Genomic DNA, 25,549 nt, shown 5'->3' with positions numbered 1-25,549 from the left:
CCTTTCTGCATTCCTACTATATATGGCTATCCCAAACCTCTAATGTGAGTAAAGGAATGTGACTGACCTGACCCTGGCAAAGTACGGTTGAAATATATACAAATGGGTAGAGAGTTGCTTCCAGGCAGATATTCTTCTGATTTGTGCTGCCTTTGTGGTTTTAAACGCCTCCTGCTTTTGTAGCCAGCATTATCTTTTTACTACTGTGCTGCGTGTGCTTCAGCGCTCGGAATCCACCCCACTCCGCGATGCCTTCTGACACGATGACTCTGTACTCACAGATGGAAAAAGAAGGGAAGCAAAGCTCTGGGGATGCGGTCTCAGACGGATCTGCTGCTAAGCAGAGGCTGACCCTCTCTGCCACTCTTGACTTGGCTGAGTTCCTCTCTTGGCTCGGGGTTAGTGATCTGGTGTGGTCTAGGAGGCTTAGGACCCAGGGGGCGCCTTTCCGCTGAAAAACACCTCGGCTGCAGCAAGCTAGCTGGGAAGCTCCCAGTTCTAAAGAGAGGCTGTTTACCACAAGAGCATAACAAGGGCCGGTCTGACTGCAAGGCTGAGAACGAGGAGGCAAGACCGCGGCCAAGGAGACCCCATTTGGACCCTGGCTGTTCAGTCACCTGCAAGCCGGGAGAGGCGAGGATGCTGCTGGCTTGGGTACATGCATTTCTTCTCAGCAACATGCTTCTGGCAGGAGCCTATGGATCTGGAGGTGAGATTACATTTTTTTCTTTCTTTCTGCAGCAACTTAATGAAGCAGAACGGGTAGAGCCCCGGATTTCCCAAACGCGGCAGGGCTGACAGGGAAGGAAGCTTTGGGCTGGTTTCTTGTGATCCTACGAAAGCTTTTCCTCTCCCCTCTCTCTCCTTCCTTGCTAGAGGCTTGCCGCTCCATCTTTGCCATTAAGAACAAAGACAAGTAGTCACTTTCTCTTTCCCTTTCCCTGAACATGAGTGGATGGAGCTTGGGAGTTATCTCCTCTATCCCCAGAGTCCTGCCCTTTTAAAGTCCCTTGGCTTGCTGTGGCGGGCGCACAGACCTCCTCCCCGCTCCAACTTCCTCCTGTGGCTCTCCGCTGAGAGGAGTGGGAGCTGAAGAGATGTGGCAGATTCCCTCAGCTGGCTCTCGAATCTTTTGCTTCACTAAATCAAAGGCTTTTGTGGAATTCTCTTGGGAGCTGGTGGTGTCTGTTAAACTAGCAGAAGGTGGCCGTATCCGTGGACAGGGAACATCAAGTTTATGTAACACTGACTTCTCAACACTGGGATGACTTCCAGGTCTGACTGCCCAGAACCAAACTCGCCATCTCCACAGACCGACCTTAGCCAGGCTTCCTGCACCTCCATAGTGGTCCCAAGTCCAAGAGTAACACCTTGCACTTGTGCAGCTAAAAAAAAAAAAAAAGCTAAATCTCTGAGTGTTGTCTGTGGATCAGATGCCGCTAGGGGCATGCCACGACTCTCCACTTTCACTCTGAGGTACACAGGGCTTTGCCCCCCTGCCAGGCCAGAGAGCCGCACTCAGGGTCCCGGGCGGTTCCTCTTCCTCACAGGCTGCTTCTGGGACAACGGCCACCTGTACCGGGAGGACCAGCCCTCGCCCGCGCCGGGTCTCCGCTGCCTCAACTGGTTGGCCGCGCAAGGCGGCCGCGAGTCGCCCACCGAGCCCAGTGAGTGTCCGCCCGGGGAGGCGGGCGGGGTTGGAGGGCGGCGGCCGCGGCCCTTGACGTCTCTTCTCTCCGCCTCAGGCCCTGGCAACCACAACTACTGCCGGAACCCGGACCAGGACCCGCGTGGGCCCTGGTGCTACATCAGCAGCGAGACCGGCGTCCCTGAGAAGCGGCCTTGCGAGGACGTGCGCTGTCCAGGTAACCACCCGGGACCCCGGGGAGGAGGGGACGCCAGCCCCCGGCGCTTAGCAGCCGCGGTTCCACCCGCCGTGCACGTGCGGCCGCTCGACGCCCGCCCCGCCCCGTTCCGTCCTCGCGCCGTCCGATTGGTCAGAGCTATCTCCAGGCCGCGGAGCCCAAAGCCCATTGGCCGCCGCGGCATTCGGAGTGAGCTCATCCTCCGCGAGCACTTGTAAACAACGGTGGGAGGCAGCTTGCTTCTTCAGCAAAGCGCCCCGCTAGCCTTGGCTGTGTGTACCGTCTGCCCTGAGCCAGGCTCCGTGCTCACAACCTCCGGGAAGAAGCCGTGTGAAAGAACTGAGTGACCCAGGAGTTCGGAGACCTGTCAGAGGCCATGGGGGTGTCCAGATTTGTATCCAAAGCTTTTAGACTTCAGATAACTAAGACAGTTCTCTAGGATTAAATGAAACGATCAAGGTCAAGCATTTAACACTGTGATGGGCACGGATCTCGAGCTCAGTGTGGACTGTCTCCTGACGTGAAAACGGGGAACCCTCTGGAGAAATCCTCTGGCAAATCCAGCTGGGTGTTGGAAGATAGTAAGGGCTTGAAGAGACAAAGTGGGAGGCAGGAGAGGCTGTTCCATAAGATGCTTTCCTCACATTTGCCTTGTACACATCCCATCCCTTTCAGGTCCGATCTTGCCCCTGGGGCAGGCAGGGGAGTTGTTTTTTCCTTTCTGTGTTTGAGACAGGAGCTGACTGTCAGACTCTAGCTGGCCTGGCACTCACAGAGATCCTCCTGCCCCTGCCTCCCGAGTTCGTCAATTCGGTGTTCACCACCACTCCTGGCCTGGGGCAGGGTTTGATTTCAGTCTAGGGGAGCATTTTAGGGTGGACCCCCTTCTCTAATGCCCCCAACACTCAGGTCAGGTTCAGCTGTAGAACGCACTCTGGGTAGGCTCTGATGAGAGCGGTTTTTCTCTCCTCACCTCCAGAGACCACTTCCCAAGCACCAGCAGCTTCTACATCACAGCTGGAAGAGAAGTCTGATGCACCAGGTGACGAAGAGGCACAGGTGTTCCCTCCTGCTAATGTCCTGCCAGCCAGGAGTGAGGCAGCAGAGGTGCAGCCAGTGATTGGGATCAGTCAGCGTGTGAGGATGAACTCCAAGGAGAAGAAGGACCTGGGAACTCTGGGTATGGTTGCCCACCCCCCTCCACTGCCTTTGTTGGAATTCATCAGATGATGTCGTTTGCTGATTGTCTGGGGAGTGGCTAATAGGACCTTGTGTCCTGTCCCCTGCAGGCTATGTGCTGGGCATTACTATGATGGTGATCATCATTGCCATTGGAGTTGGCATCATCCTGGGCTACACTTACAAGAGGTGAGTAGTTTCTCTTCCTGGCTCTCTAGGAATAGGGCTAAGGAAGAGACACAATATCAGATCAATTTCTTGGTGGCTTTCAAAAGGAAGTAAGGTACTGAAGGAAGAAAAACCAGCTCAAGAGTAGAGATTTGGTTAGTCACTACCAGGTGATCTCAGACAGCTAGGGTAAGGACTTGGATACTGATACCCCTCCCCCGCAAGGTCTCCATCTGTAACCCAGACTGGCCTTGAAGGAGGAGTCTCAAACTCATAATCCTCCTGCCTGCACCTCTTTAGTGGGATTTATGAGCACATTTCACCATGCTCCGAATGAGACCAGATTCATTTTGTTGAATTTTAAAATTCTGCTACTAAGATGGATGTGATGGATGTATATCTGCTATAATCCCAGAACTCAGAGACTGAGGCCAGGTTTACAAGTTTGGGACTGTCTCAAGTAGAAGAGGAGTTGCTTGCGTTTGTATATCTGCTATAATCCCAGAACTCAGAGACTGAGGCCAGGTTTACAAGTTTGGGACTGTCTCAAGTAGAAGAGGAGTTGCTTGCGTTTGTTGTCTGCATGTAATGGTATGGATGTGTACCTCATGAGCACTTGGTACCTAGGGAGTCCAGAAGTGGATTTGAATTTACTGGAGTTGGAGTTGCTACCAACTCCAGGACACAGTGAGCTACCCTGTAAGTGCTGGGAATCGAACCCTGGTCCTCTGGAAGAACAGCCAGTGCTCTTAACTGCTGAGCCATCTCTCCAGTCCTAAGACATGGTCTTTAATCTCAGTAGGCAGAAGGTGAATTGTCTCTATTTGTAGGCCGATCTGGGTTACAGAGTGAGACCATGTGTCAAAACAAGACATTCTGCTACTGGAAAAGGTTCCTAGCCCCTGGTCTTGCAGTCTCACAGTTGGGGCTTACATTTCCTCAGTGGGATGTTCTTTAGGGTAGGAAGAGGAAAATAAAATGTTACAAAAGAGCCGGGCGGTGGTGGCGCATGCCTTTAATCCCAGCACTAGGGAGGCAGAAGCAGGTGGATCTTTCTGAGTTGGAGGCCAGCCTGGGCTACAGAGTGAGATCCAGGAAAGGCGCAAAGCTACATAGAAAAACACTGTCTCGAAAAACCAAAAAAAAAAAAGAAAAGAAAAAAGAAAAAAAATGTTACAAAAGAATAATCCATTTGCTATTCCTTACCCCATATGAAAGTACCAGAGGCCTTTTGGGAAGCAGGGACAAACCTGCAGCGGACCGCAGGAGGAGGAATGCTTATTTTGAAAGGGCTCCGGAGAAGCCCCGTGGGGCAGGCCTCTCATAATCCGTGGTGTGCGGCTCTAAAAGTCAAAACCACTGTCACAGGACTGGCTGTTGGACAAAACAGGTATTTGACTTCCAGCCCCAAGGACCAGCTGTATTTCTTAGACCCAAGAAGCCTTCCTGTAAGGGAAGTGATACAGTCCAGGAGTGAGAGCCCTTAGCTGAGCCATGTTGAAGTGCCTCTCAGCCATTATTTTATAAACCCAGGGTGTTCTTAGAGGCATGGATTCAGCCGGATTGCAGATCGAAAGGGGAAGTGTGGTACAATTACCACAGCAACCACGGGTGCCACCTGCTTCTGCTGCTTCAAACACTTGGCATGCCCCAGCTTCACTTTTTTGTTTTGAGACAGGGTCTCACGTAGTTCAGGCTGGCCTTGAATTCATTATATGGCAAAAAATGATCTTGAGTTCTTCGTTGTTGTTGTTGGTGGTGGTGGTTGTTTTTTTGTTTTGTTTTGTTTTTGGAGACAGGGTCTCACTATGTAACTCTGGCTGGCATGGATCTCTCTAGGTAGATCAGTCTGGCCTTGAATTCACTGAGAAGTGCCTGCCTTTGCCTCCAGAGTGCTAGGCTTAAAGACACCAAGCCTGGCTCCTTGAATTTTCAATCCCCTGCTTTCTCCCCATGAGGGCTGAGATTATCCTCACAGTCACTCTTATGAGACAAATGCTATCCTTCCCAGTTTTCAGATGAGGAAACTTGAGGCTGGAAACTCAAGGCTAGGTGCCTTGCCTGTGGTTACACATCCCGAATATGGTGGAACAAACTGCCACCTGTGTGACTGGGCAGGCTGCTTCTTGTTACTAGTCCAAAGCATTCCTGTGGGGCAGATGTGTGTGACAGCTTAGCCCAGTGCACGGCACACAGGAAATGGTTCATAAATAGCCCTGTTGTGCTTATCTTTAAAATGTGGGTACTTGCCGAGTTATTTACCTTTTCTGGGTCTCAGTTTACTCATGAGTCGGGAGTTAGAGATGAGGACTGCAGCTCTGATGTTTTGAGAAGGACGCTGTTGACTGTGTTGGTTTGAATCCCAGGGCTTCCATTTGCTTGAGCAGATGGTTTTACTGGTGTCTCTGATTGTCCATGAGTCAGGGAACAGAGAGGTTCAGAGTCAGGAACCATGGGCCCGAGGGAGCATCCTGACCCCCAAGACCGAGACTGTGGTCCACAGAAGGACTGCTGACATGCAGGTCCAGGGACACCTGCTTGTTCATTTAAAAGGTGAAGAAAAAGAGTAGTTGCTTTGCCTGTACAAGCCACTGACCCAAAGCATGCTGACTTGAGCCCTGAAATACTCTTCTCTTCCTCAGCCTCTGGCAGCATTTGGCTGCCGTCCAATATGTGACAGTTCCCAGACCTTCCAGGTGCTCAAAGTAACTGCTCTTAATGCTAAGCTCAGCTGGTGCCCAGTGTAAAAACCAGGTCCTTTTTTCTTTTCGTTCCTCTCTTTTAAGCTGTCATGGGACTGCCATGTGACCTTGAGATTACTTTCCTGTAAACTTGGGGAAGGCAGTCACCAGACTGTCACTAACCTCGGACCACCCCTTTCCTTAGCAAACATGCTCTGAGAACAGCCTGTTCAACAGGAAACCACACGTGGGTTAGAAACAAGCTCCGAGCCACCTTCTCCCCACCGTTAGGGGACAGATGTCAGGGCAAGAACTGGAAGGTGAATGTCATTTCAGGCAGCTTTTGCTTGGTGGCCATCTTGTCTGTTAAATGGCGATCTTGCTCCCCATACATCCAGCCACCCAAAAGTATTGTATGTAAGCAGCAGCACAATAATCAGATACAAATCTCAATAACAGCTCATTGTGTCATGCTTTCTTGGTAAGTCAGGCCCTTTCTCTGATCTTGCCCCAGGCTCTTCCTAATGAGGAGCCAAGGCCTAGGAGAGTTAAAGTACCATGTCCTAGGTGCCCAGACTAGACCATGTGGTGGTGGTGGTGGTGTGTGTGTGTTTCTTGTTCACTTTTGAGATAGGTTCTCACTCTGTAGCCCAGGCTGCTTAGGAACTTGCTCTCTTATTTATGTGTGTGTGCGTGTTTTGCCTGCATGTATGTCTGTGCATCATGTGCATACCTGGAGGGTTGTGAGCTGCCATGTGGTTCCTGGCAATCAAACCTGGGTCCTCTGAAAGAGCAGCAAGTGCTCTTTACTGCTGAGCCATCTCTCCAGCCATGGCCAGGAATTCTTGGTCTTCATGCCTCAACTTCCCTGAGTGCTAGGATTACAGGTACGAAGCATGAGCTACCATGTCTGGCTGGACAGGAAGATATATCTAAAGACCGTCAGTTCTCTCCAGAAAGTCTGTCAAAGCCAGGGAGCTTCATCTAAATTTCAATTACTCGGGGCAGTAGGAAAAAGAGAAACTTCTCAAAACATGACGGAGTTAGAAAGCAAAAGAAATAAGATCTTGTTCTGGAATTCCCTCCACTTGTGGATCCACACACACAGCACATTATTTACCTTGTCTGGGCCTCGATGTACTCACCAGGGAGTGAGCTCTGCTGACCCTCCCTGCCCTGATACTTCTTTAGAGGACAAAAGAGGACATATTGCTTGGTTTAAATCCTAGCTCTGCTCTTGCTTAACACTTCTCTCCCTCATCGACTCCTTCTCGGCCTTTTCCGGTCTGAGATGATAGTAGATGGCACTTAGGTCTCACGAGGATGGAGTCGGTGTGCTTTGGGTATACTGTTGTATGTCTGTATGACAGCCACCTTGGGAAACTTGCCCAGAGCAGCAGGGTGGCACAGCGTGGCTCCTGACTTGGAAAACAGCAGCAGCTCAGAGTGATCATTGAAGAAACCTGCACTGCCTTGAAGAGGTCTCCATTGTTTGCATAACCTTGGGGTTAGAAGCCAGAGGCTGGTAGCTCTGCTTCCTCACATCTCTTCTCTCTGGCCAGCCCAGCTTGCATGTCTGACCCCAGAGCAGTCAGGGTAATTCCACAGGACCTGGGGCTTGGCTGATGGAGGGAGCTTCCCAGCGGTGGGAAGGGTGGGCAGGCCTCAGGCTTCCTCCTGGGAGGAAGGGCTTAAAGGTGGGGGTAGAAGGGAGCTAGTTTGGCTGGGTCTTTGTCCTAATAACTTAGGCCACGAGGTGCAGCCAGGCCCTTGACGGGGCAGCTCCCTGTCCCTGCTGAGGGCTGTTTTAGCTCTGCAGGGAGCTCTTATGCTCTGATAAAAAGGGAGGGAATCGGTAAGTCAACACCATTTCACCCCCTTGGGAGAGGAGCCGAGTCGGTGAATAAGCCTTTGTTCTATCTTGGCTGCCCGACAACAGCCCGACTTTCCCCCACCCCCACAGCAGTGAGAGGGTGCTGGGCCGACTAATGGTCAGTTTAGCAGGCCTGGCAGCATCAGCAACTTCATCTCTAGGATTCCCAGGCAGGACTCACAGCAGGCACGTGGGGTCAGGCATGCTTCCAGGCTCCTAAATGGATGAGGCCAATCCAGACTAGTCACAGTGTCTGCTTCCTTTACCCTTGGTTGCTCTTCCAGCCCCTCTCTCCCCATTAACAGAAATTGATTTTACCCCTCTAGGCTTGTGTGTGATGAGGCCTGACAGTTATCAGCTGCTCAGCAGGTTGGGAGCTGAGGACAGCAAGGCTTCTTCATGTAGGAAATGGACAGTGCACGTGTAAAGTGTGTGGTATCCATCAAAGATGTAGTAGTACCTCTCTTCCTGGGTGACAGGACACTCCTGGTACCTTGGTCAGGTATTCCAGAAGTCATGGGTTCCTGGTTTGCCTTCTTCCTCCAGCCTTCTTGTAGACTTTGAATTTTAGCCTCTGGCAAAAGATACTTGAATGTTTCATTTTTGTAAATCGCTGCTAGCTCAGGGAGGAGGATCCTTTACTAAAATTAAACCCAGACCTTCCAAATGTTTCTGTACATGAGCAGTCTTGAAGAGCATAGCTTTTTATTATGCAGATAGGTGTTTCTTTCCGTAGGGCAGCCAACCACAGCTGATGGGTGACTCAGGGTGTGAGGGAGGGAATGGTTATTCTAGAAGACCCTCTCCATGAATCGTGGATCTGTTTCTGCCTGTGGGTGCTCTGGGAGGTTTTCTGCTGTGGGAATTGATACCCAGTACAGATGCTAATGAAAGAATGGGTGCTGGGCGTAGTGACGCACGCCTTTCATCCCAGTGTTTGGGGGCGAGGGCAGAAGAAGGAAGATCTGTGAGTTCGAGGCCAGCCTGGTCTACAAAGTGAATTCCAGGACAGCTAGGGCTGTTACACAGAAAAACTCTTTCTCAAAAAACGAACGAACAAAGAAAAGGGGGGGGGCGGCTAGGCCTGGGTTTCCATGTTGAGGAACTTGGTTGCCCCTGTCCCCCAGGTACCATAGGAGGATGAGCCTGCTGTGACCTTACATTTGAGATCAGATCATATCTCAGGTGGGGGATTCTCACAGACTATCCAGGGCTCTGAAGATTATCATGTCCCAACTTCTTATCTCACGATGGTGAAATTAAGACCCAGAGAGGAGGGCATCACTAAGTCAGGTGAGTTCTTGTCTTGGCTAGGTACTAGGAGAGGTCTTTGGAGGGAGATGAAGGCCATGTTGCCCTGTGAGTCAGGGCAAATGATCATAACCCAGGAGTTCATGCAGCAGCCTCACTAGTGTCAACAATCTTTATTATTATTATTATTATTATTATTATTATTATTATTATTGGTTTTTTGAGACAGGATTTCTCTGTGTAGCTTTGGAGCCTGTCCTGGATCTCACTCTGTAGCCCAGGCTGGCCTCGAACTCACAGAGATCTGCCTGGCTCTGCCTCCCGAGTGCTGGGATTAAAGGCACGTGCCACAACCGCCCGGCGTGTCAACATTCTTTCACATGATCTTCGAGGCAGATGAAGAAAACCAGGCACAGAGGGCTGTTTTGCCAAGCATTAAACAGGCTGAGCTGGAGCTAGGATACTCAGGAGTCAGAGAACTGGCTAATTGAAAGAGAGCCCTAGGTTCCTGTGCATTTGACCTCCAGTACTCCATTCTCCAGCTCTTACCATTGTACATCACGTGATGAATGCAGACCACAGCTGGTCATAGCTATGTCCCTGAGATCTGAACCAGGCTCCTGTGTTTTGTTTCAGTTGGAGGGGAGGTCTGGGCAGGGCAGGGAGCAGGTTCTCATGGAGGGAAGAGGCCCCTGCTCTCCTTGCTGTGATGAGTGGGTTTCACAGCACACAATGGGCAGGACCATCTTGAAGATGTATCTGCCTTGTTGACTGGCTTGGATGACTTCGGCCCTGGGCCTTCTTGTTGTTGCAACTGTTGATGAACACCAATGTGTTATTCTTTTTTTTTTTTTTAAGATTTATTTATTTATTATGTATACAGTATTCTGCCTGCATGTGTCCCTGCAGGCCAGAAGAGGGCACCAGATCTCATTACAGATGGTTGTGAGCCACCATGTGGTTGCTGGGGATTGAACTCAGGACCTCTGGAAGAACAGCCAGTGCTCTTAACCTCTGAGCCATCTCTCCAGCCCCAGTGTGTTATGCATGAGCAGACGGAGGGACCTGTGCTGACTTCCTCATCCTCCCACTCCTGCAGTCTCTCCAGGGCTGTCCCACTCTTGGGTTTATTGAGATTTCTGGTGGTTTCGTTGGAAGATCACTCCCTCCACTGCATTGCTCTGGCCTCTACTCCAGCGTCCTGTGTTGTTTTATCATATCTCCCTCTGACAGGGTTTTCCTGGCAGCTGAGCCCAGGTTGTTGGTTTCAAAGGATCTGCCTTTGGGTTCTGGACTGGTTCTGGCATGCAGTCTATTGGACATTGTGTGTGTGTGTGTGTTGGGGGGCAGGGCAGGGATCCAGTGGGAAGCATCCTACATGTGTAATTAGAAGACCTAAGTTTGAAGCTGGGCAGTAGTGGCACAGGCCTTTCGTCCCAGCACTCAAAAGGTAGAGGCAGGTGGATCTCTGAATTTGAGGCCAGCCTGGTCTACAGAGCTAGTTCTAGAACAGCCAGGGCTATATAGAGAAACCCTGTCTTGGGAAAAAAAAAAAAAAAAAAAAAGACCCAAGTTTGAATCCCTATACCACCATGTCTGCCTTAGGGGCTGACTCTGGGTTACAACTTCTCTTAACAGCAGCCAGAACACAATAAACTTGTTGGAGCCTATCCTGCATCCTCAGAGCATCCTGTAAATGCTCTGGACCATTTCTTTGTTTGTAAAATGAACAAGAACTAAGTTTTCAGGATGAACAGAGAATGAAATGAGATGATTCATACATACATACATACATACATACAAACATCCTGGGCATAGAGTGAGTAGTCTGTATAAGCAGAGCAAGCACTATGGCTCAGATGGGTCACTGAGTATCAGGAGAAATCAAAGGCATTGACAAATTTGAGAAGTTTGAAAACATGTTCATGTTCTATGCAGCCCTGACCCTTTCTGCCTCTGCATGGGTTGGGAACGGTTCGTTCCCAGCCTGGGCTCCCACTTTCCAGGACTATAGGATGAGAAAGCAGTCTTTAAAACAAAAACTTGTTTCGTGGTGGAGAGGGTGCCTGCCTGCTGCTGCAGGTGTAGAGGTCAGAGGGCAGCTTGTGAGATGGGTTCTGCTTTGAACTCAGGTCACCAGGCTTGGCGGTAGGTGCCTTTACTTGCTGAACCATCTCACCAGCCTAAGAAGGCAGGCTTTAGCAGGATGGTCTGGTCCACGTTCTGGACAATTTCTTTGGTTAGGGATGAAGCTCTGGTCGTTCTTTGGGTCTCTGGGATCCCTGGGCTGAAAACAAAGCTCCACCTTGCTTTCAGTTCCCTTCTTCTCCACTGTCCTCACTGGATCTCATGGAGCTGCCACCCCCACCCTACAGTGGGGAGCAGAGACAAGAGCCAGCAGCAATGCCTTGTGGAGTGTAGGGCAGCCTGGACAATGGCTAGCTAATGTCTTGGGCCTGGGCTGGTGTTAGTCCTGGCTTGGTCAGGTGATTTGTCACCAGGGTGAGCTCCTGCTCCGGCTTTGGGAAGTGAATTGAGCAAAGCCATGATGGAAGCACACCCTGAGTGTTTTCTCTTCCTGACAGGGGGAAGGACCTGAAAGACCAACACGAACAGAAAGTGTGTGAGAGGGAGATGCAGCGAATCACCTTGCCGCTGTCTGCCTTCACCAACCCTACCTGTGAGACCACGGACGAAAAGACCATCATTGTACACAGCAACCAGACTCCTGCTGACCCTCAGGAGGGCAGCACCCTCCTTGTGGGCCAGGCTGGCACCCCTGGGGCCTGAGCCCCTTCAGTGGGCAGGTGCCCATGCAGACACTGGTACAGGACAGGCCACCCTCCTGCAGCTGGGAGGAGCTACATTTTGTGTTGTGGTTAAAACCCTATCCCATTTTTCTTTTGAGCGGGAGATGAGACTCCTCATGACACAAGCAGAAGCAAGTGGCATTATGGGTGAGTGTGAGGAGGCTGGGTAGGGTCCCTCAGTGCTCTTTTCTATCCCTTGGAGCAGGATTCACCTGTGGATAGTGACTGGCACAGTAGCCACAGTGGCGCTGTGGCACTAAGGGCTTCCACATTGCCTGACCCGGGGAAAGACACCGAAGGTGCTGTACACCTAAGGTGGCCTCAGCCTCTGCCTTCCCATTTGTCACCCAGGAACTTGAGTGGCGTATACTGTTATTCATAGTTAAGGTCAAACAGGTCATGCATGAGGCAGCATTAAAAACAAAAAATAGATATATATATAGTATTTGGGATGGAAGGTCCCCTCTGACTTCTGAGAACTAGAAATGAATTTATACAACAGTCAGAACTTTAGGCTGCAAATGGATTCTAGATGGGGGCTACTGGGTGTGCCCCAGCTTGCTGGCAGTGATGTGCCTTGATAACTGTGGGCCAGGCCTGGGCCCAAGGGACTCTTCCTGTTTTGTAAAGAAAGGGAAGAATTCCATAAACATTCCACTTAGGAAGACACAGGAGAAGGGCCCACTTCTGTCTTCAGCCTCAGGTTTGGGTCTTCAGATTGTCTCTTCAGGGGTGGATAGGAACCTCTCCATTTTGTGCTGATAAGAGAATAGCCACCCAACCCGTGGGAATTATATAGTCAGCGGCTGGTGAACCTAGAGTAAGTCCAGAGGCTCGGTGACAAGGGCACGGAGGGGCTCACAGCAGCCCGATGGCTCCAGGCCAGTGCCTTCCACAGGGCTGGGCTTGCAACCTGCACAAAACAATCACTGAAGCGCTGGGAAGGACCTTCAGGGTCTCCAGAGAGGGAAAGTGTCTTGTCCAAGATCAAAGCAACTTCTGGGTGGCCGGGAGTCCCCAGCCAGGCGCTCTCTATTGCCCAACACAGAGAGGGTGGGTGGGGTCCACTCCCTTCACCAGGCTGCTGCCTGGAGCCATCTGTTGAGGGGGCCTAGACCTCAGGGTTCCCATGGTGGAATTGACTATGGGAAAGAGAACAGTACTACTTCCTACTTTTCTATGAAAGTACTTCTCTGTGTGTATGTTTTATATACCTCATTCTGACACCTGTGTATTAACTGTGGGAAATTGCTCTGCATTTGACTTATATAAACACAAAACACAACTCCGCTTGCCACATTTTTGTGGTGCTGGGAATGCTCCCCCAGTACCTGTCCATACCTATGCCTTCTCAAACAGTGGCCCAGTCACCGGGAGGTAGTAATAGCCGAACTGCTACAAACTGCAGCCCCCCTCCACACACCACCATTATCAAGGTAACCATGAATATCTTAAGGTTGAAACTACACGTTGATCCCTTAAATTCTCTCCTTTAGTGTTCTTTCCAAGGTAGAGGAGTTAGGATGAACCCTCTGTTGAGGACTAGAAACAAGGGCAGTTGGCAGTTCCACACAGGCAGCTGAAGGAGAAACAGGTAGATGGGCTGTCTGGGGCTGAGGATGCTTCTTGCAGGTTGTTCCTAGGGTTAGGAGGGAAGCTACTGAGTTGGGAAGGGCTGAGTAGTGTGTGGGGTGTGTCTTCAAGTTTTAGCGGTGGACCTCAGTTACGGTTAAGTTCTAGGTATATCCAGCCAGGGTGACCTTGCCCATGCTCAGACATTGCTCTAAATGTTTCCAGCAATGGGAACCTCAGATCATCAGTTGTTTACTAGGGGCTAGATTCCACTCTTAATTGGAAATTTTCAACCACATGATGCTTAGGAGAAATTATCTTTAGGTTTATAGGAAAATTTTTGGCTGTTGCCCTAGCTGGCCTGATGCTAAGACGACTAGGCTGGCCTTGAATTCACAGTGATCTTCCAGCCTCTGTATCTCAAGTGCAGATTTATAAACAGACTACCACACTGGGCGCAAGTTGTAGGTTTGTTTTTGTGCCCAGGACCTCACCAAACAAGTGGCATCACTTGGCCCAGTAGTCTGGTGAAGAAGCTTTGGAAGCAGAAGGCCCCTGAGGACTAGGTCAGCAGCTGAGAGCCAGGCCTAATAGCTTTGTGGGGCTAAAATAAGGTCATCGACCTGCTCCACAGAGGGGCCTACATCTAGTGGATGTGCATGACCTCTGAAGGTTTGCTATCTAGGGGAGGGGATTAGACTGGAGATTGAGAATTCCCTGATGTGAGGACTTACGTGGCTTGGGCCTCAAGGTGAACAGACGACTGTGTATCTTTAAAAAATTCTAAACACATTTGATGTGAATGTGCCTGAGAGTATATATGTGTACTACACGTGTGCAGGAACCCACAGACGTAAGAGATGCTGAATACCCCTGGAACTGGAGTTATAGATGGTTATGTGCCATCATGTGGATGTTGGGAACCAAACCGTGGTCCTCTGCAAGAGCAGTAATTGCGTTTAACGGCTTAATCTCTCCAACTCCTCCATGCTTATTTAAGTCAGGCCCTAAGTTATTTTTCCACTCTTAGTGTCATCACTATGTTAACTGCTTAATTTATTTAGTCTGCTTCATGGCCCGGCAGGCCCACCACTCCCACACTTGCTGGGGACAGCTCAAGCATAACCAGTCACAGGATGCTGAACCATGCCGGAAGTTCAGGATTCCCCTACAGCAAGTTTGCAAACTCCACACACAAGTACAGTCTACATAGCAAGGAAAGTGGCCAAAGATGACTTCCCACCCCACAATTCATCTTGTCTATATACAGTATTTCACATATCACCCAATAGATAAAAGCTAGTAACAGCAATCACTCTCCCGATCCCCCCACCGGTACAACCCACCATACATTGTATTTATAACCAAACCCATTCCCAATTTGTTAAATACGGTGTGAGCTCGCACTTAGGAGATGGCGAACCTTGGTGAGCTGGAGAGTCCCAGGACACCTGGCAGCCAGGGGTGGAAGGTGCCCTGAGGGGTTCCAATGCCCATGGCCCTGGAGTGTGGCTCAGGAAGTAAGAGCTGGACCAGCAACAAGGGAGGTAGAATCAAGAGGGCCCAGCTCAGGGAGCTCTCTTCGTATCTCAGCTTTGGGACTCAACAGCCAACAATTCCTGTCCCAAGTTGCTGCCTGGACCAGACATGCTAGAGATGTGCAGTAGCTGCCACAAGGATGCCAAGGAATCAATGGGACTCCCCTTTCTCTGCTGAGACCCAGAGTCTGAGACAGACCACACTGGCCTCCAGAACCCATCTAGCATCAGACAATGTCTTGAGCTTTTGACTGATCCCAGCAGCCAGGAATGGGGCTTTGTAAAGGGCAGGACCGCTTTCTTTCCAGCCCCAGCTTCTCGTGGCTTGTGTGAGGGACTGCTTGTTGAAACAGGGTGTTGAAGTGGAAACTCCCACACACTGATGTGGGCCCTGGGCTGGTGAGCAGAAACCAGTCTTTTTTCTGGATCCTGTGGGTTTCACCACATACTAAGAGACTCTTCAGAACCTGCTCCAGAGGGCAGGGCCTGGAGTGGGAGGAGAAATCACTACTGTCATTCCACATGCTTTGAAGCTCCCAGTTCTGTTACTACCGCTTGGAGTCCTGCACCGCACTGGACCAGAGACTCCAGGGCCCTCAGGCCAGTTCATTCTGTCATCCTGCCCAGCAGGCCCAGGCCATGTTGATTAGTGTAAAGCTACAGCCTCCCAGAATCTCACTGCCACAAAGGTCCCAAGTGGTTCCTAGTAACAGACTCCTGGTCTAGAACCCAGGCTCCTTTATCTTCTTCACAGCTTTCAGGCGAGTGTCGGATTTACACAGTAACAGGCCCCAGCACCGTGGAGAACTGGTTCCCTGCACCCGCACGCCTCCTGGGGAGGTAGGTAGGGATGGCTTATTCTGCTTCTAAGCAAGCCGTCAATCCACAGGAAGCCTAGACAGTCCTGCTCATAGCAAGGACAGGGCGCAGAGGGGGCAATGCTGGCCGTGGAATGTCCCCCTGCAGGGGGATGGACCAGGGCTAGGGTGGCGAGTCCCGGGTCAGGCCATACTCCACGCTCACAGTGTGGTCCAGTTCTTCCAGCTCTGCTGGCAGTGGGATGGCCAGCTCTCCCAAGTACAGAGACAGTGCCTCAAAGGAGTCCTCCAGCTTTGAGAAGGCCGGTCTACGACGAAGAGAGAGGGAGAATATGAGCATGGAAGGGAGGACGTGGGGCTGGGTCTATGACCTCAGGCAAACAATTTAACCTCTTGCTGTAAATATGAAAGGTAACACTGAGAAGTCTAGCCAGGCTAGAGGTCCTGGCTTAAGGCAAAAACATCCACAGAGAAAAGAAGCCCTTTCTTGTCTTAAGAGTACAGGCAACAATCAAAGGTAAGATTGGATTTTTGTACTTATTAAAAGAAAATCTGGGTGCTGGTGATGTGGCCCCCTTGGTACGGTGCTTGCTTATCATCCACAAAGCCCTGAGTTCAATTCTCAGCGTATTAATTTGGCCATGATGGTGCACACCTATTGTCCTAGCATGTAGGAGGTAGAAGACGGTCAGAAGTTCAAGGTCATCTTCAATTATATATCTAATATGAACTAGCCTGGACTACATGAGATGCTGTCTCAAAAACAAATCTGCAAACAACAGAAAGATTGTGAGGCTCCCCAAAAGGACATGTGGCAGGGATGAGAGGACCCCAGGACCTGTCCCATGTTAGGCAAGAGCTCTATCACCAAGCTGCATCCTTGGCTCCTGTGGCAGGTACAGTGAGAATGGCTCACACAGGCTCCCATGTTTGATGGAACTGTTTTGGAAGGATTAGGACGTGTGGCCTTGTTGGGGCAGGTGTGTCACTGGGCTTTGAGGTTTCAAAAGCCTGAGCCAGACCCTGCTTGTGGATCAGATAATGCTCTGGTGCCATACCTGCCTGCCCGCCTGCCACACTCCCCTCCATGATGACAGTGGACTCACCTCTGAAACCATAAGCAAACCCCCAACTAAAAAGTTGCCTTGGTCATGGTGGGGTGTTTTGGTTTTTTTTTGTTTTTGTTTTTTTTTTTTGGTTTTTCGAGACAGGGTTTCTGTAGCTTTGCGCCTTTCCTGGATCTCGCTCTGTAGACCAGGCTGGCCTCGACCTCACAAAGATCCACCTGCCTCTGCCTCCGGAGTGCTGGGATTAAAGGTGTGTGCCACCCCTGCCCGGCGGTCATGGTGTTTTATCATAGCAAAGGAAAAATAACTAAGACAGCTTCTAAGTCTATTTTTATTATTCAAAGTTAGATGCTTTATGTACAGGCACCATGGTCCTTCCCTAAGTACCTCCTCTTCAGGTGTAGGGGGTGTGTACCTGCCTATGTAGTACTGGGGATAGAACTCAAGGCCCTGGATAGTCTAGGCAAGTGCTGTACAGAGTGATATCCCCACCCCCTCCCCCTTTAGACAGGGTCTCACTATGTAGCTCTGGCTGTCTTGGAACTCGGTATGGACCAGGCTAGCCGTGAACTCAGAGGTCCACCTGCCTCTGCCTTCTGAGTGCTGGGATTAAAGGTGTATTCCACTTCGCCCAGCTGGCCTTGAACTGATCCCCTTCCTACTAACTCCCAAGTCCTGGCGTCAGAGGTGTTTACCACCATGCCTAATTTTATACAATGCTAGGGATCATACCTAAGGCTTCATGCATTCTAGCCAAGTACAACACTACTGACCTACACCCCAGCCCCTATCTTAACAATTATAAGCAAATTTTTGAGATAAGAGTCCCATGATAGAAAATTAATCATGTTTATGTGTTTTGAAGGTGTGCGGGTGAGTGGAGCATCTGTTCACGTATGCTTGCTAAGGGTGCAACCCAGGAGCTGGCACATGTCTGGCAAGTCCTTTTTGTCCCTCAGTCACACCACCAGTCCCCGTGGTTTCCTCTTGTTTTCCACTCCCGGAGGTGAGAACTGAACCCATGGCCCCACTCATTCCAGACAAACTCTATCATGGACCCACATGCCTAGCCCAGATTTTCTTTTTAAACAACTGCTTTTAATGTCTGACTCCATCCTGTCCAGCTCACTTTCTACCTCTTTTTCCCAGTGTGGCATGTCAGAGCTGTTGGGGGCTTTGGTTGTTAGCAGTTTCCTCTCGAGCTCCAGGTTTCTGCCACCTCTTGTGCCAGGAAAGGGCCTGGGATGACCTAAGCAAGCCTCTCTGGACCTCAGGGCTGGGAGTTGGGAGGAAGGAGGAGACACCAACCTGCTCTCAGGCTCCAGTTTGCAGCAGATAGCAGCCAGGGGGAAGAAGGCTGGGGGGCAGTCTGTTGGGACAAACTTCTCCCAGAAAAGCTTTACATTGAGGCCGAAGTCCAGTGTGCGGGGCAGGCAATCAGGATCAGCATACACCTGCCCGATGATCTGCGGGCGAGAAGGCAGTTGTTCATGACGGTCTACAGAGGCCGCACACACATGGCAAGAGAAGGGGATGCTCTTACAGACAGAGAAGCAGGAGTAGCACAAATCTACGCTAGAGGACAGCCTCTTCATCCAGCTAATCTAGACCTCTCCACGCCCTGGGAATCTGGTTACTGAGGAGGGTTTAGAAGAGACCCCCCTGCGGCAGAAGCAATGTTGGTAACTAGTACCCAAAAGCCGGAAGCTTCCATTGATCCCACCCTGCCCATGTCCCTTTGTAGCCATGTCCTCTACCAGGGCAAGGCTCTACAGGGTCAGGGGCTGGGTTTGATTGGCATCAGCATAACTTTCTGTAGATGACAGATACTCTATTGCTATCTACTGAACGAAGCAACTCTGTAGAAAACTTTCATTATTTTAACCATTGTTTGACTCTCCTCTCCCATTCATAACTTTGTAGGAGTCACAAAAGCTCTCTAATGTGTCTACTTGACTAAGTGCTTTGAGAGATACTGAGCTATGCTGCAGCTAACTACTGATTTTGTGGCCAACTATTCCCTTCTAGGAGAGAAGCCTAGATCCGAGGCAGGCAGGGCTGCTGGGGACTCTGAGCCAGAGCTCACCTCACAGAGAACGATCCCAAAAGAGAAGACATCCACTGTCTCGTCGTAGCTCTTGCCTTGGGGAAGAGAGGAAAGCAGGCCTAAGGTTAGGTCTCTTATGTGATCTGCACTGGGTCAAGCCAAGCCACAGCCAAGAACTAGGGCTAGGACATCCCCAAAGGCATCCCAAGATGGGCATCTCCTGGAAATCATCCTTCCAGTCCTGGGTGGCCTGCTTTGTAGCACACATTATTCAGGATGCAACTGTATAGCATAAAGAACTGCACCCAGGTTCAGGTGCATCCAGGCTCTGGCCATGAGCCAGTTGTAGGCTCACAGGCAAGCCACTGAAGGGCTGTTTCCAACCATTGCAGAAGCCTGGCAACCCACTGCTTTTCAAGAATGTAGGGCAGCATCCACCAGGGGGCACCACAGTTCAGTTCTTGATCTGGAGAGAGCAGACTAAAGCTAGAACACTGAAAGGCTTTTGGAGACAAATGCTAGTCAGATCTCACCTGATGCCCAGGATGGCATGCTGCCGCGGCTGAGTTCGGAAAGAAGGAATTTACGAGGCCTGGTTTGCCAAGGCTAAATCACCCATCCCCTATCTCCGAGTGTCTGTCTGTCCTTACGACAGGCTTCTCCAGCTGATGGCACTCAATTTAAGACACGGCTCCTGTCTTCTCTCTCTCTGGCTCTTCCCTCCAGGAACTCAGAACTCACCATTCAGCATCTCAGGGGCCATCCAGTAGGGGTTTCCCACCACAGTGTAGCGCTTCTTGCGGTCACTCTTTCGTAAGGTGCGTTTCTTGGTGGTGGCCTTCTCTACTGGGGGCCTTTTCCTCTCTTCCACGATAAGACGTGACAGTCCGAAGTCTGCTACCACCACAGTCTTGTCCTGACGGGATAAGGGCAGGTCAGGACCTGGGAGAACGTTCTCTAACCTGTCCCTGGGGTGTGGGCATAGGCAAGAAGGGCCACTAACAAGGGAAGTGAAGTTACATAGCAAAGGAGGGCCACTCCAGAAAGCTCTACAGAGAGTCAGTGCCTGGGCCTTTGGGGCTTTTTCCATCAGTCTGGTATCTGCTCACAGCAGATTGCAAGCTAAAGAGGGAGGAGCCCTGGACGGGTGACGCTCTGGGAGCCTTCTGAGTGCAACGCAGGTGGGTCAGGATTTTGTCTTGTTCTTAAAAAGGACTTGTGGTTGCCAGCACAGATTAAGAGAAAGGTCAGGCAAAAGACTGGGGGAGCTGTGGAGGAGTCACGTGAAAGGGGGTTAAGAGTCTCTTAGGTTGGCTCAGAGGGAACTCGGCGGGAGACACAACTTTGGAAGCCGTAACTGAGGGCTGGGGGAGGGATGCTGGCCTCAAACTGGGTACTGCAGCTCAGGATGCTGCAGGTGTCAACGATGTAAAATGGGACGGGCAACCGTTTTAGGGCCTGTTAGAGGGCAAGACCAGTAACGGGCTGGGGCTCTACATATACACAGACAAGGAATTCAGCCTCATCCCCACCCACTCCCGACACACTAAATTAGTATAAGGGGTTGAGCCCAGGGCCTTCTGTCTGCCAGACAAGCAAGCTAATCCTTTTTAAGAGAATGATTTCAAGGACTGCTACTGGGGAGGGTAGGGGTGAACTGTTCCTGCATGTGAGAGCTTCCAGAAGATGGGGGTGGGCACAAGGTACTGGAGGTAGCAGAAAGCCCGAAACCGACGCCCTTAGGTGGTGTGTCTGGTCTAAAGCTAGAGGGACAGCTCCAGACAGCTCAGGCCAGAACAGTGGGACGTACCAACTTGATAAGACAGTTGTGTGAGTTCAGGTCGCGGTGGATGATGCACATGGAGTGCAAATATGCCTGTAACAGAAGCAGGAACCATGGAGCCATGCAGACCCTGGCTCTGGAGCGGGGCCAAGGAGCCCATTCTCCCAGGCCACGCCTGTCCAGCTTCCCCTCCCCCAACCCCAGCCACTCTAGTGTCTCCCGGCCCAGCATGTTCAGCTTCCCATTCCCACCCCCAAGGCACGCTTGTGTCCCAACACCAGCAGAGAGCTGCCAGCTCCTGCCCAGGTTTCCCCTAGTCTTCAACTCTACTGGCCTCTGAGCGCCCCCATCCTTCTTGCTTAGATTGAGGCAATCTAAAGTGAGCACCCTCAAACACACTGCTCCTTCCTCCTCCTCCTCCAGTGTCTGGCTTCAGCCACTTTGGATCTTTCCTGTCTGTGATGAGGAAGAAATGACCTCCTGACTCACCTCCCCTGAGACTCCATCCTTCTTCTGTCTGTACTGTAGCCCCTCCCTCTTCCTGTCCAAATGTTTCTAAACTAGTTTTGCTAAACACTCTCGTCACTCTTAGAAGCTTTTTTCTTTCTCTTTCTCCTATCAATGTAGAAGGTGACATTGTCCCCTTCCCTAACCCCCGTATACACTGCCTCACTGTTCCCAGGCCCACAGAGCTCTTCCTATAGCTGTAACACACGGTCTGGCTGCCTGCCAAGTCTCTCCTCAAAGGCTGTCTATACCTCCTGTTCGTTCCCCCGAGACCCTTTGTGCGTCTGAGTTTCCCTTCCAGCCTCATCAGGGTCCAGCTCTTTCAAAGCCATCTGGTTTTTTTTTTAAGGTTTTTTTCAAGACAAGGTTTCTCTGTGTAGCCCTGGCTGTCCTGGAACTCACTCTGTAGCCCAGGCTGGCCTCAAACTCGGCGATCTGCCTGCCTCTGCCTCCTGAGTGCTGGGATAAAGGGTGTGCGTCACCACTGCCCAGAACAAAACCATCTTTCCACATGCTGACCACACCGCTACCGTCTGTATACCTCTTCTGTCCCATAGCTCTAGCTGCCCTTCTCCTCAGATAACTAGGTGACCATCCCCAAATTCCTGCCCAAGAGATGATGGCAAGTTCTGCTGACAGATCGACCTCCACAGGCAACAACTGCAGCTCTCCCAAACCTGCCCGTTTGGTAAGTGGCATCACCATTCTAGGGACCATGAGGCTACCCGACTGCTATCCTTACAACCATCCCCTCACTGCCAACCAGTCTCTCCTTCGGACTCCACCCTGCCGCCCCACTGCCGTTACCTCAGTTACACAAACCTGCAATGTTCCGGTGGCCTCTAACCTATTCTCTCTGCTTAAGGCTTCCTCAACGCCACCCTAACACCTTGGCAATGGCCCAGCTCGGTTCCAACCCCCTGGTCTTCTTGACGATCTCTAAAGTCTAGAATCCTTAGCTGACACACACACAGGTCCTTACCTGCCCTCCAGCCTACTGTTCCAGACTGATACTGTGTAAGCCCCCATGTGAGAAGCAATGCTAAAATTTCAGGTGTAGGGGCCACACTGACAAGCCCAGGATCCCAGCCCTGACCCTTCCTACCCCACTTCTCAGCTGGAAACAAAGGTTATCGGAGGAATAAACATATTCCTGGGTGCCATCCCTCAGCACAGTGCCTGCCTTGTGGAAGCATTCATCCCATTAGCACTCGTCAAGTGTGAGGACTGCTAGACTCATTCCCATAATACTCTCCATTCACCTTCTTCTCTCTTCCCAGGGCTTTGCTGCTGTCATTACTAAAAGTTGGGGCCTCTTTGTCAATAGAAACTTTCATCTACTTCTGACTCACTCTTCCAAATTCATCCAGAACTTGTTTCTTCCTCCTCTTATTATCTATGCAGTGAGGTAGTGTGCTTACTCAAGGGCCCTCAGCGCCCCAATACCTCTTTGACAGCAAGGTCAGGGTACCTTGTGCTATGGTTTGCCTTGTTCAGGCTTTGTTTGCCGTTAGATTTGGAATCCTTTGAGAATAGGACTGCTGGCTGAAAGACAGTAGCTGGCCAAAATTTCCTTGGCATTGAAAGAAACTCAATAAATAGCGGCTGAATGTTCCGTCCCACAGGATGGGCACCTGCCTTCCAGAGCATCCCACAATCCCTGCACCTCACTCTACCCATGTGCAAGGCTTTTGGTAGGACTCACCATTCCAGAAGAGATGCCTTTGGCAAACCTGACCTTCTGTTGCCAGGGGAACGGGTCCTGCAGGGTAGGAGAATGTCCATAAGAGGTGTCCTCTCCAGCTCATGGTATGGACTCCATAGGTCAGCATGTGTGCCATAGAAACCTTCCAGTCCCTCCCAGTATACTCCTCTGAGGGCAAAGCAAGGTCCCTCTGACCCTCATGGTTCCAGGGTAATGGGCACAGGTGTCCCTCTGATAACCCACCAAGGCTCTTCGTGCCTACGGGATCATGTGCTCACCACATTGCGCAGGAAGTCCTTCAGTGTGCCCCCCTCAATGTACTCTGTCAGCAGATTCAGCTTCTTGTCCTTGTACAGAACACCGATGAACTTGAGCACATTAGGGTGGTCTAGGCTTCGCATCACTTTCACCTGGGGGTTGAGGACGGGGAGAAGACCGTCACACAAATGGGACAGCCTCCCAGGTTTTACACACTGGGCCTTGCTTTCCTAGGAGGTGCTCTGGGGAACTAGGGTAGGAGGGCCCAAGAATGAGACAAAGGCCTGTGGTGACAGAGTAGGAGGTTACACCGGGACCACTGGTGTCCCCAGCTGCAGCTCCCGTAGTGGGAGGGGCAGTATAAAGTAGATGTGCACGGGATGGGTATCTGTTCCCTGGAGTCCCACTTCAGTGTACTTGGTGGTGATCATAACAGCATGTATTAAACTGGTGTGTTCATACCCATCACCCCATAACCTGAATTGCACCCTTACATTGGCTGGTGCTGTCTTTAGCAAGTGTTCATGGAACAGATGCTAATGGAGAAGGGACTTTCCACTCACTCTTTTCTTTTTCTTTCTTTCTTCCTTTCTCTCTCTCTCTTTTCTCTCTCTCTCTCTCTCTCTCTCTCTCTCTCTCTCTCTCTCTCTCTCTCTTATTTACTTACTTATTTTGGTTTTTCGAGACAGAGTTTCTTTGCATAGCCCTGGCTGTCCTGGAACCTGCTTTGTTACCAGGCTGGCCTCGAACTTACCTACCTGCTTCTTTAAAGGCATGTGCCACCATCACTTGGCTCTTTTTTATTTATTTTTAAAAAATAATTATTTATTTAATGTGCACTGGTATTTTGCCTATATATACTCTGTTTGAGGGTGTTGGATCCCAACTGGAGTTACAGATGGTTGTGAGCTGCCATGTGGTTGCTGGGGTTGAACTCAGGTCCTCTGGAAGAACAGCTGGTGCTCTTAACTGCTGAGCCATCTCTCCAGCCCCTTCTTTTTTATTTTTATTTTTTAAAGACAAGGTCTTTCTATATATCCTTGGCTGGCTTGGAGCTCACTATGTGGACAAGGCTGGCCTCGAACTCAGAGATCTGCCTGCTTCTGAGGGTGCTGGGATAAAAAGTGTGTATTACCACACCTGGATCTTCCCTTACACTTTAAAATAATGGTTGAGGGCTGGGGAGACTGGCCGCCCTTACAGATGACCCCGGTTCAATCCCTAGCACTCACTGTCTATAACTCTAGTCCCATGGGATCTGATGCCCTCTTCTGGTGTATGTATATATACATGCAGACAAAACATCATACATATAAAATAAATAATAATAAAAAGAGTGAGACAAAAATCAACCTTCAGTTCTTTAAAAAAATAAAATAGTGGCCAGGCAGTGGTGGCACACACCTTTAATTCCAGCACTCAGGGGGCAGAGGCGGATCCTCTGTGAGTTCAAGGTCAGCCTAGGCTACAGAGTGAGTTCCAGGAAAGGCTCCAAAGCTACAGAGAAACCCTGTCTCAAAAAAACCTAAATAAATAGGTAAATGGATAAATGAATAAAATGGTAGTTGAAACTAAATTTCTCTCTCTTCACTCTCCCCCCACCCCACCCCTGTTTCCTGTCCCCCCCTCTCCTGTCTCTTGAACCCAGAGCCTTGTGCCCGCTTTGCTGGCACTGTTACTGAGTGACTCCCTAGCCCAACCCTTATTTATTTATAACTTATTTTATGTGTATGAGTGCTTGGCCTCCATGTATGTGTGTGTACCACGTGTGCGCCGGATGCTGGAGAAGGTCAGTGCGGCCATCAGATCCCCTAGAACTGGACTTAGGGATAGTTGTGAGCCACCTTATAGGTGCTGAGAACAGAACCTAGGTCCTCTGTGTGAACAAGTGCTCTTAACTGCTGAGCCATCTCCAGCCCCTCCCCACTTTTATTTTCTATTTTGAGACAATCTCATTATGTTGCCCAGGCTAGCCTTGAACTTGCAATCCTCCTGCCTCAGCCCCCTGGGCAGCTGGAGCGGCAGGACTGGGCTACTAGGTCTGGCAGCCAAGTTTTCTTTCCCTTCGACAACAGAGACAACCAACTTCCCACACTTCACTTTCTCTTTTGAACAGGGCCTCGTGTTACCACATCTGGCCTGGGTTTGCTCTCGGCCCACGTGAGCCTCTTGCCTCAGCCCCTCAAGTAGCTGCGTAGGTCTGATGGAAAGTCCAAACCCACTTCTCACCTCAGTCAGGAAAGTCTTCTGTGTTTCCTCATCGCAGCGGATTAACTCCTTCATGACCATCACTTTGCCAGTGGCTTTGTGAGTCACCTACGGGAAGGGCAAGTGTTAACAGTACAGAGATCAGAGCCAGTTCTGGAGAACTGTGAAAATCTGTGGGCTCGGTGGTAGAGAACTTGGCCGGCATGCTCAAGGTCCAGG

The 25,549-nt window shown here is 50.6% G+C and overlaps 2 protein-coding genes and 1 long non-coding RNA gene across 6 annotated transcripts in view; 1 reads left to right on the top strand and 2 right to left on the bottom strand.

Annotated features, from left to right (window-relative positions):
- Positions 1 to 1,383, bottom strand: part of LOC131921031 (uncharacterized) — a 41,992-nt gene extending 40,609 nt beyond the window's left edge. Inside the window, exon 1 of the long non-coding RNA XR_009381827.1 lies at positions 68 to 1,383. This is a non-coding gene — a long non-coding RNA (uncharacterized LOC131921031). The remainder of the gene's footprint in view (positions 1 to 67) is intronic.
- Positions 338 to 13,112, top strand: Pik3ip1 (phosphoinositide-3-kinase interacting protein 1). Of its 2 annotated transcripts, XM_059275644.1 has the most exons (6): positions 378 to 709; positions 1,551 to 1,667; positions 1,746 to 1,865; positions 2,845 to 3,045; positions 3,155 to 3,233; positions 11,603 to 13,112. In XM_059275644.1, exons 1-6 carry the CDS (start codon positions 640 to 642, stop codon positions 11,805 to 11,807), a joined length of 792 nt encoding a protein of 263 aa, XP_059131627.1. In that variant the 5' UTR covers positions 378 to 639; the 3' UTR covers positions 11,808 to 13,112. The 2 variants fall into 2 exon arrangements, with proteins under 2 accessions (XP_059131626.1, XP_059131627.1); XM_059275643.1 differs by having other exon boundaries at positions 338 to 709; positions 1,551 to 1,865.
- Positions 13,113 to 14,429: 1,317 nt separating this feature from the next.
- Positions 14,430 to 25,549, bottom strand: part of Limk2 (LIM domain kinase 2) — a 70,970-nt gene continuing 59,850 nt past the window's right edge. For all 3 annotated transcript variants that reach the window (XM_059275634.1, XM_059275635.1, XM_059275636.1), the window contains 8 exons: positions 25,352 to 25,438; positions 23,143 to 23,274; positions 22,865 to 22,921; positions 20,680 to 20,745; positions 19,611 to 19,785; positions 18,909 to 18,964; positions 18,131 to 18,288; positions 14,430 to 16,063 (listed from right to left, as the gene is read on the bottom strand). In XM_059275634.1, the coding sequence (XP_059131617.1) occupies positions 15,919 to 16,063; positions 18,131 to 18,288; positions 18,909 to 18,964; positions 19,611 to 19,785; positions 20,680 to 20,745; positions 22,865 to 22,921; positions 23,143 to 23,274; positions 25,352 to 25,438 (876 nt within the window). In that variant the 3' untranslated portion in view covers positions 14,430 to 15,918. The remainder of the gene's footprint in view (positions 16,064 to 18,130; positions 18,289 to 18,908; positions 18,965 to 19,610; positions 19,786 to 20,679; positions 20,746 to 22,864; positions 22,922 to 23,142; positions 23,275 to 25,351; positions 25,439 to 25,549) is intronic.

This window comes from Peromyscus eremicus, chromosome 10 (genome assembly GCF_949786415.1).
Source record: "Peromyscus eremicus chromosome 10, PerEre_H2_v1, whole genome shotgun sequence".
Taxonomy (NCBI): Eukaryota; Metazoa; Chordata; class Mammalia; order Rodentia; family Cricetidae; genus Peromyscus; species Peromyscus eremicus.
Note: the sequence above shows the minus strand (reverse complement) of the source record. Positions and strands in the feature narration are given on the sequence as shown.

What these genes read in the sequence shown, in the direction of transcription:
- Pik3ip1 (XM_059275643.1), top strand. Translation starts at nt 640, where the DNA reads ATGCTGCTGGCTTGGGTACATGCATTTCTTCTCAGCAACATGCTTCTG. An exon ending in GAAGGACCTGGGAACTCTGG is followed by an intron (nt 3,046 to 3,154) that starts GTATGGTTGCCC and finishes TGTCCCCTGCAG; the next exon opens with GCTATGTGCTGGGCATTACT. An exon ending in CTGGGCTACACTTACAAGAG is followed by an intron (nt 3,234 to 11,602) that starts GTGAGTAGTTTC and finishes TCTTCCTGACAG; the next exon opens with GGGGAAGGACCTGAAAGACC.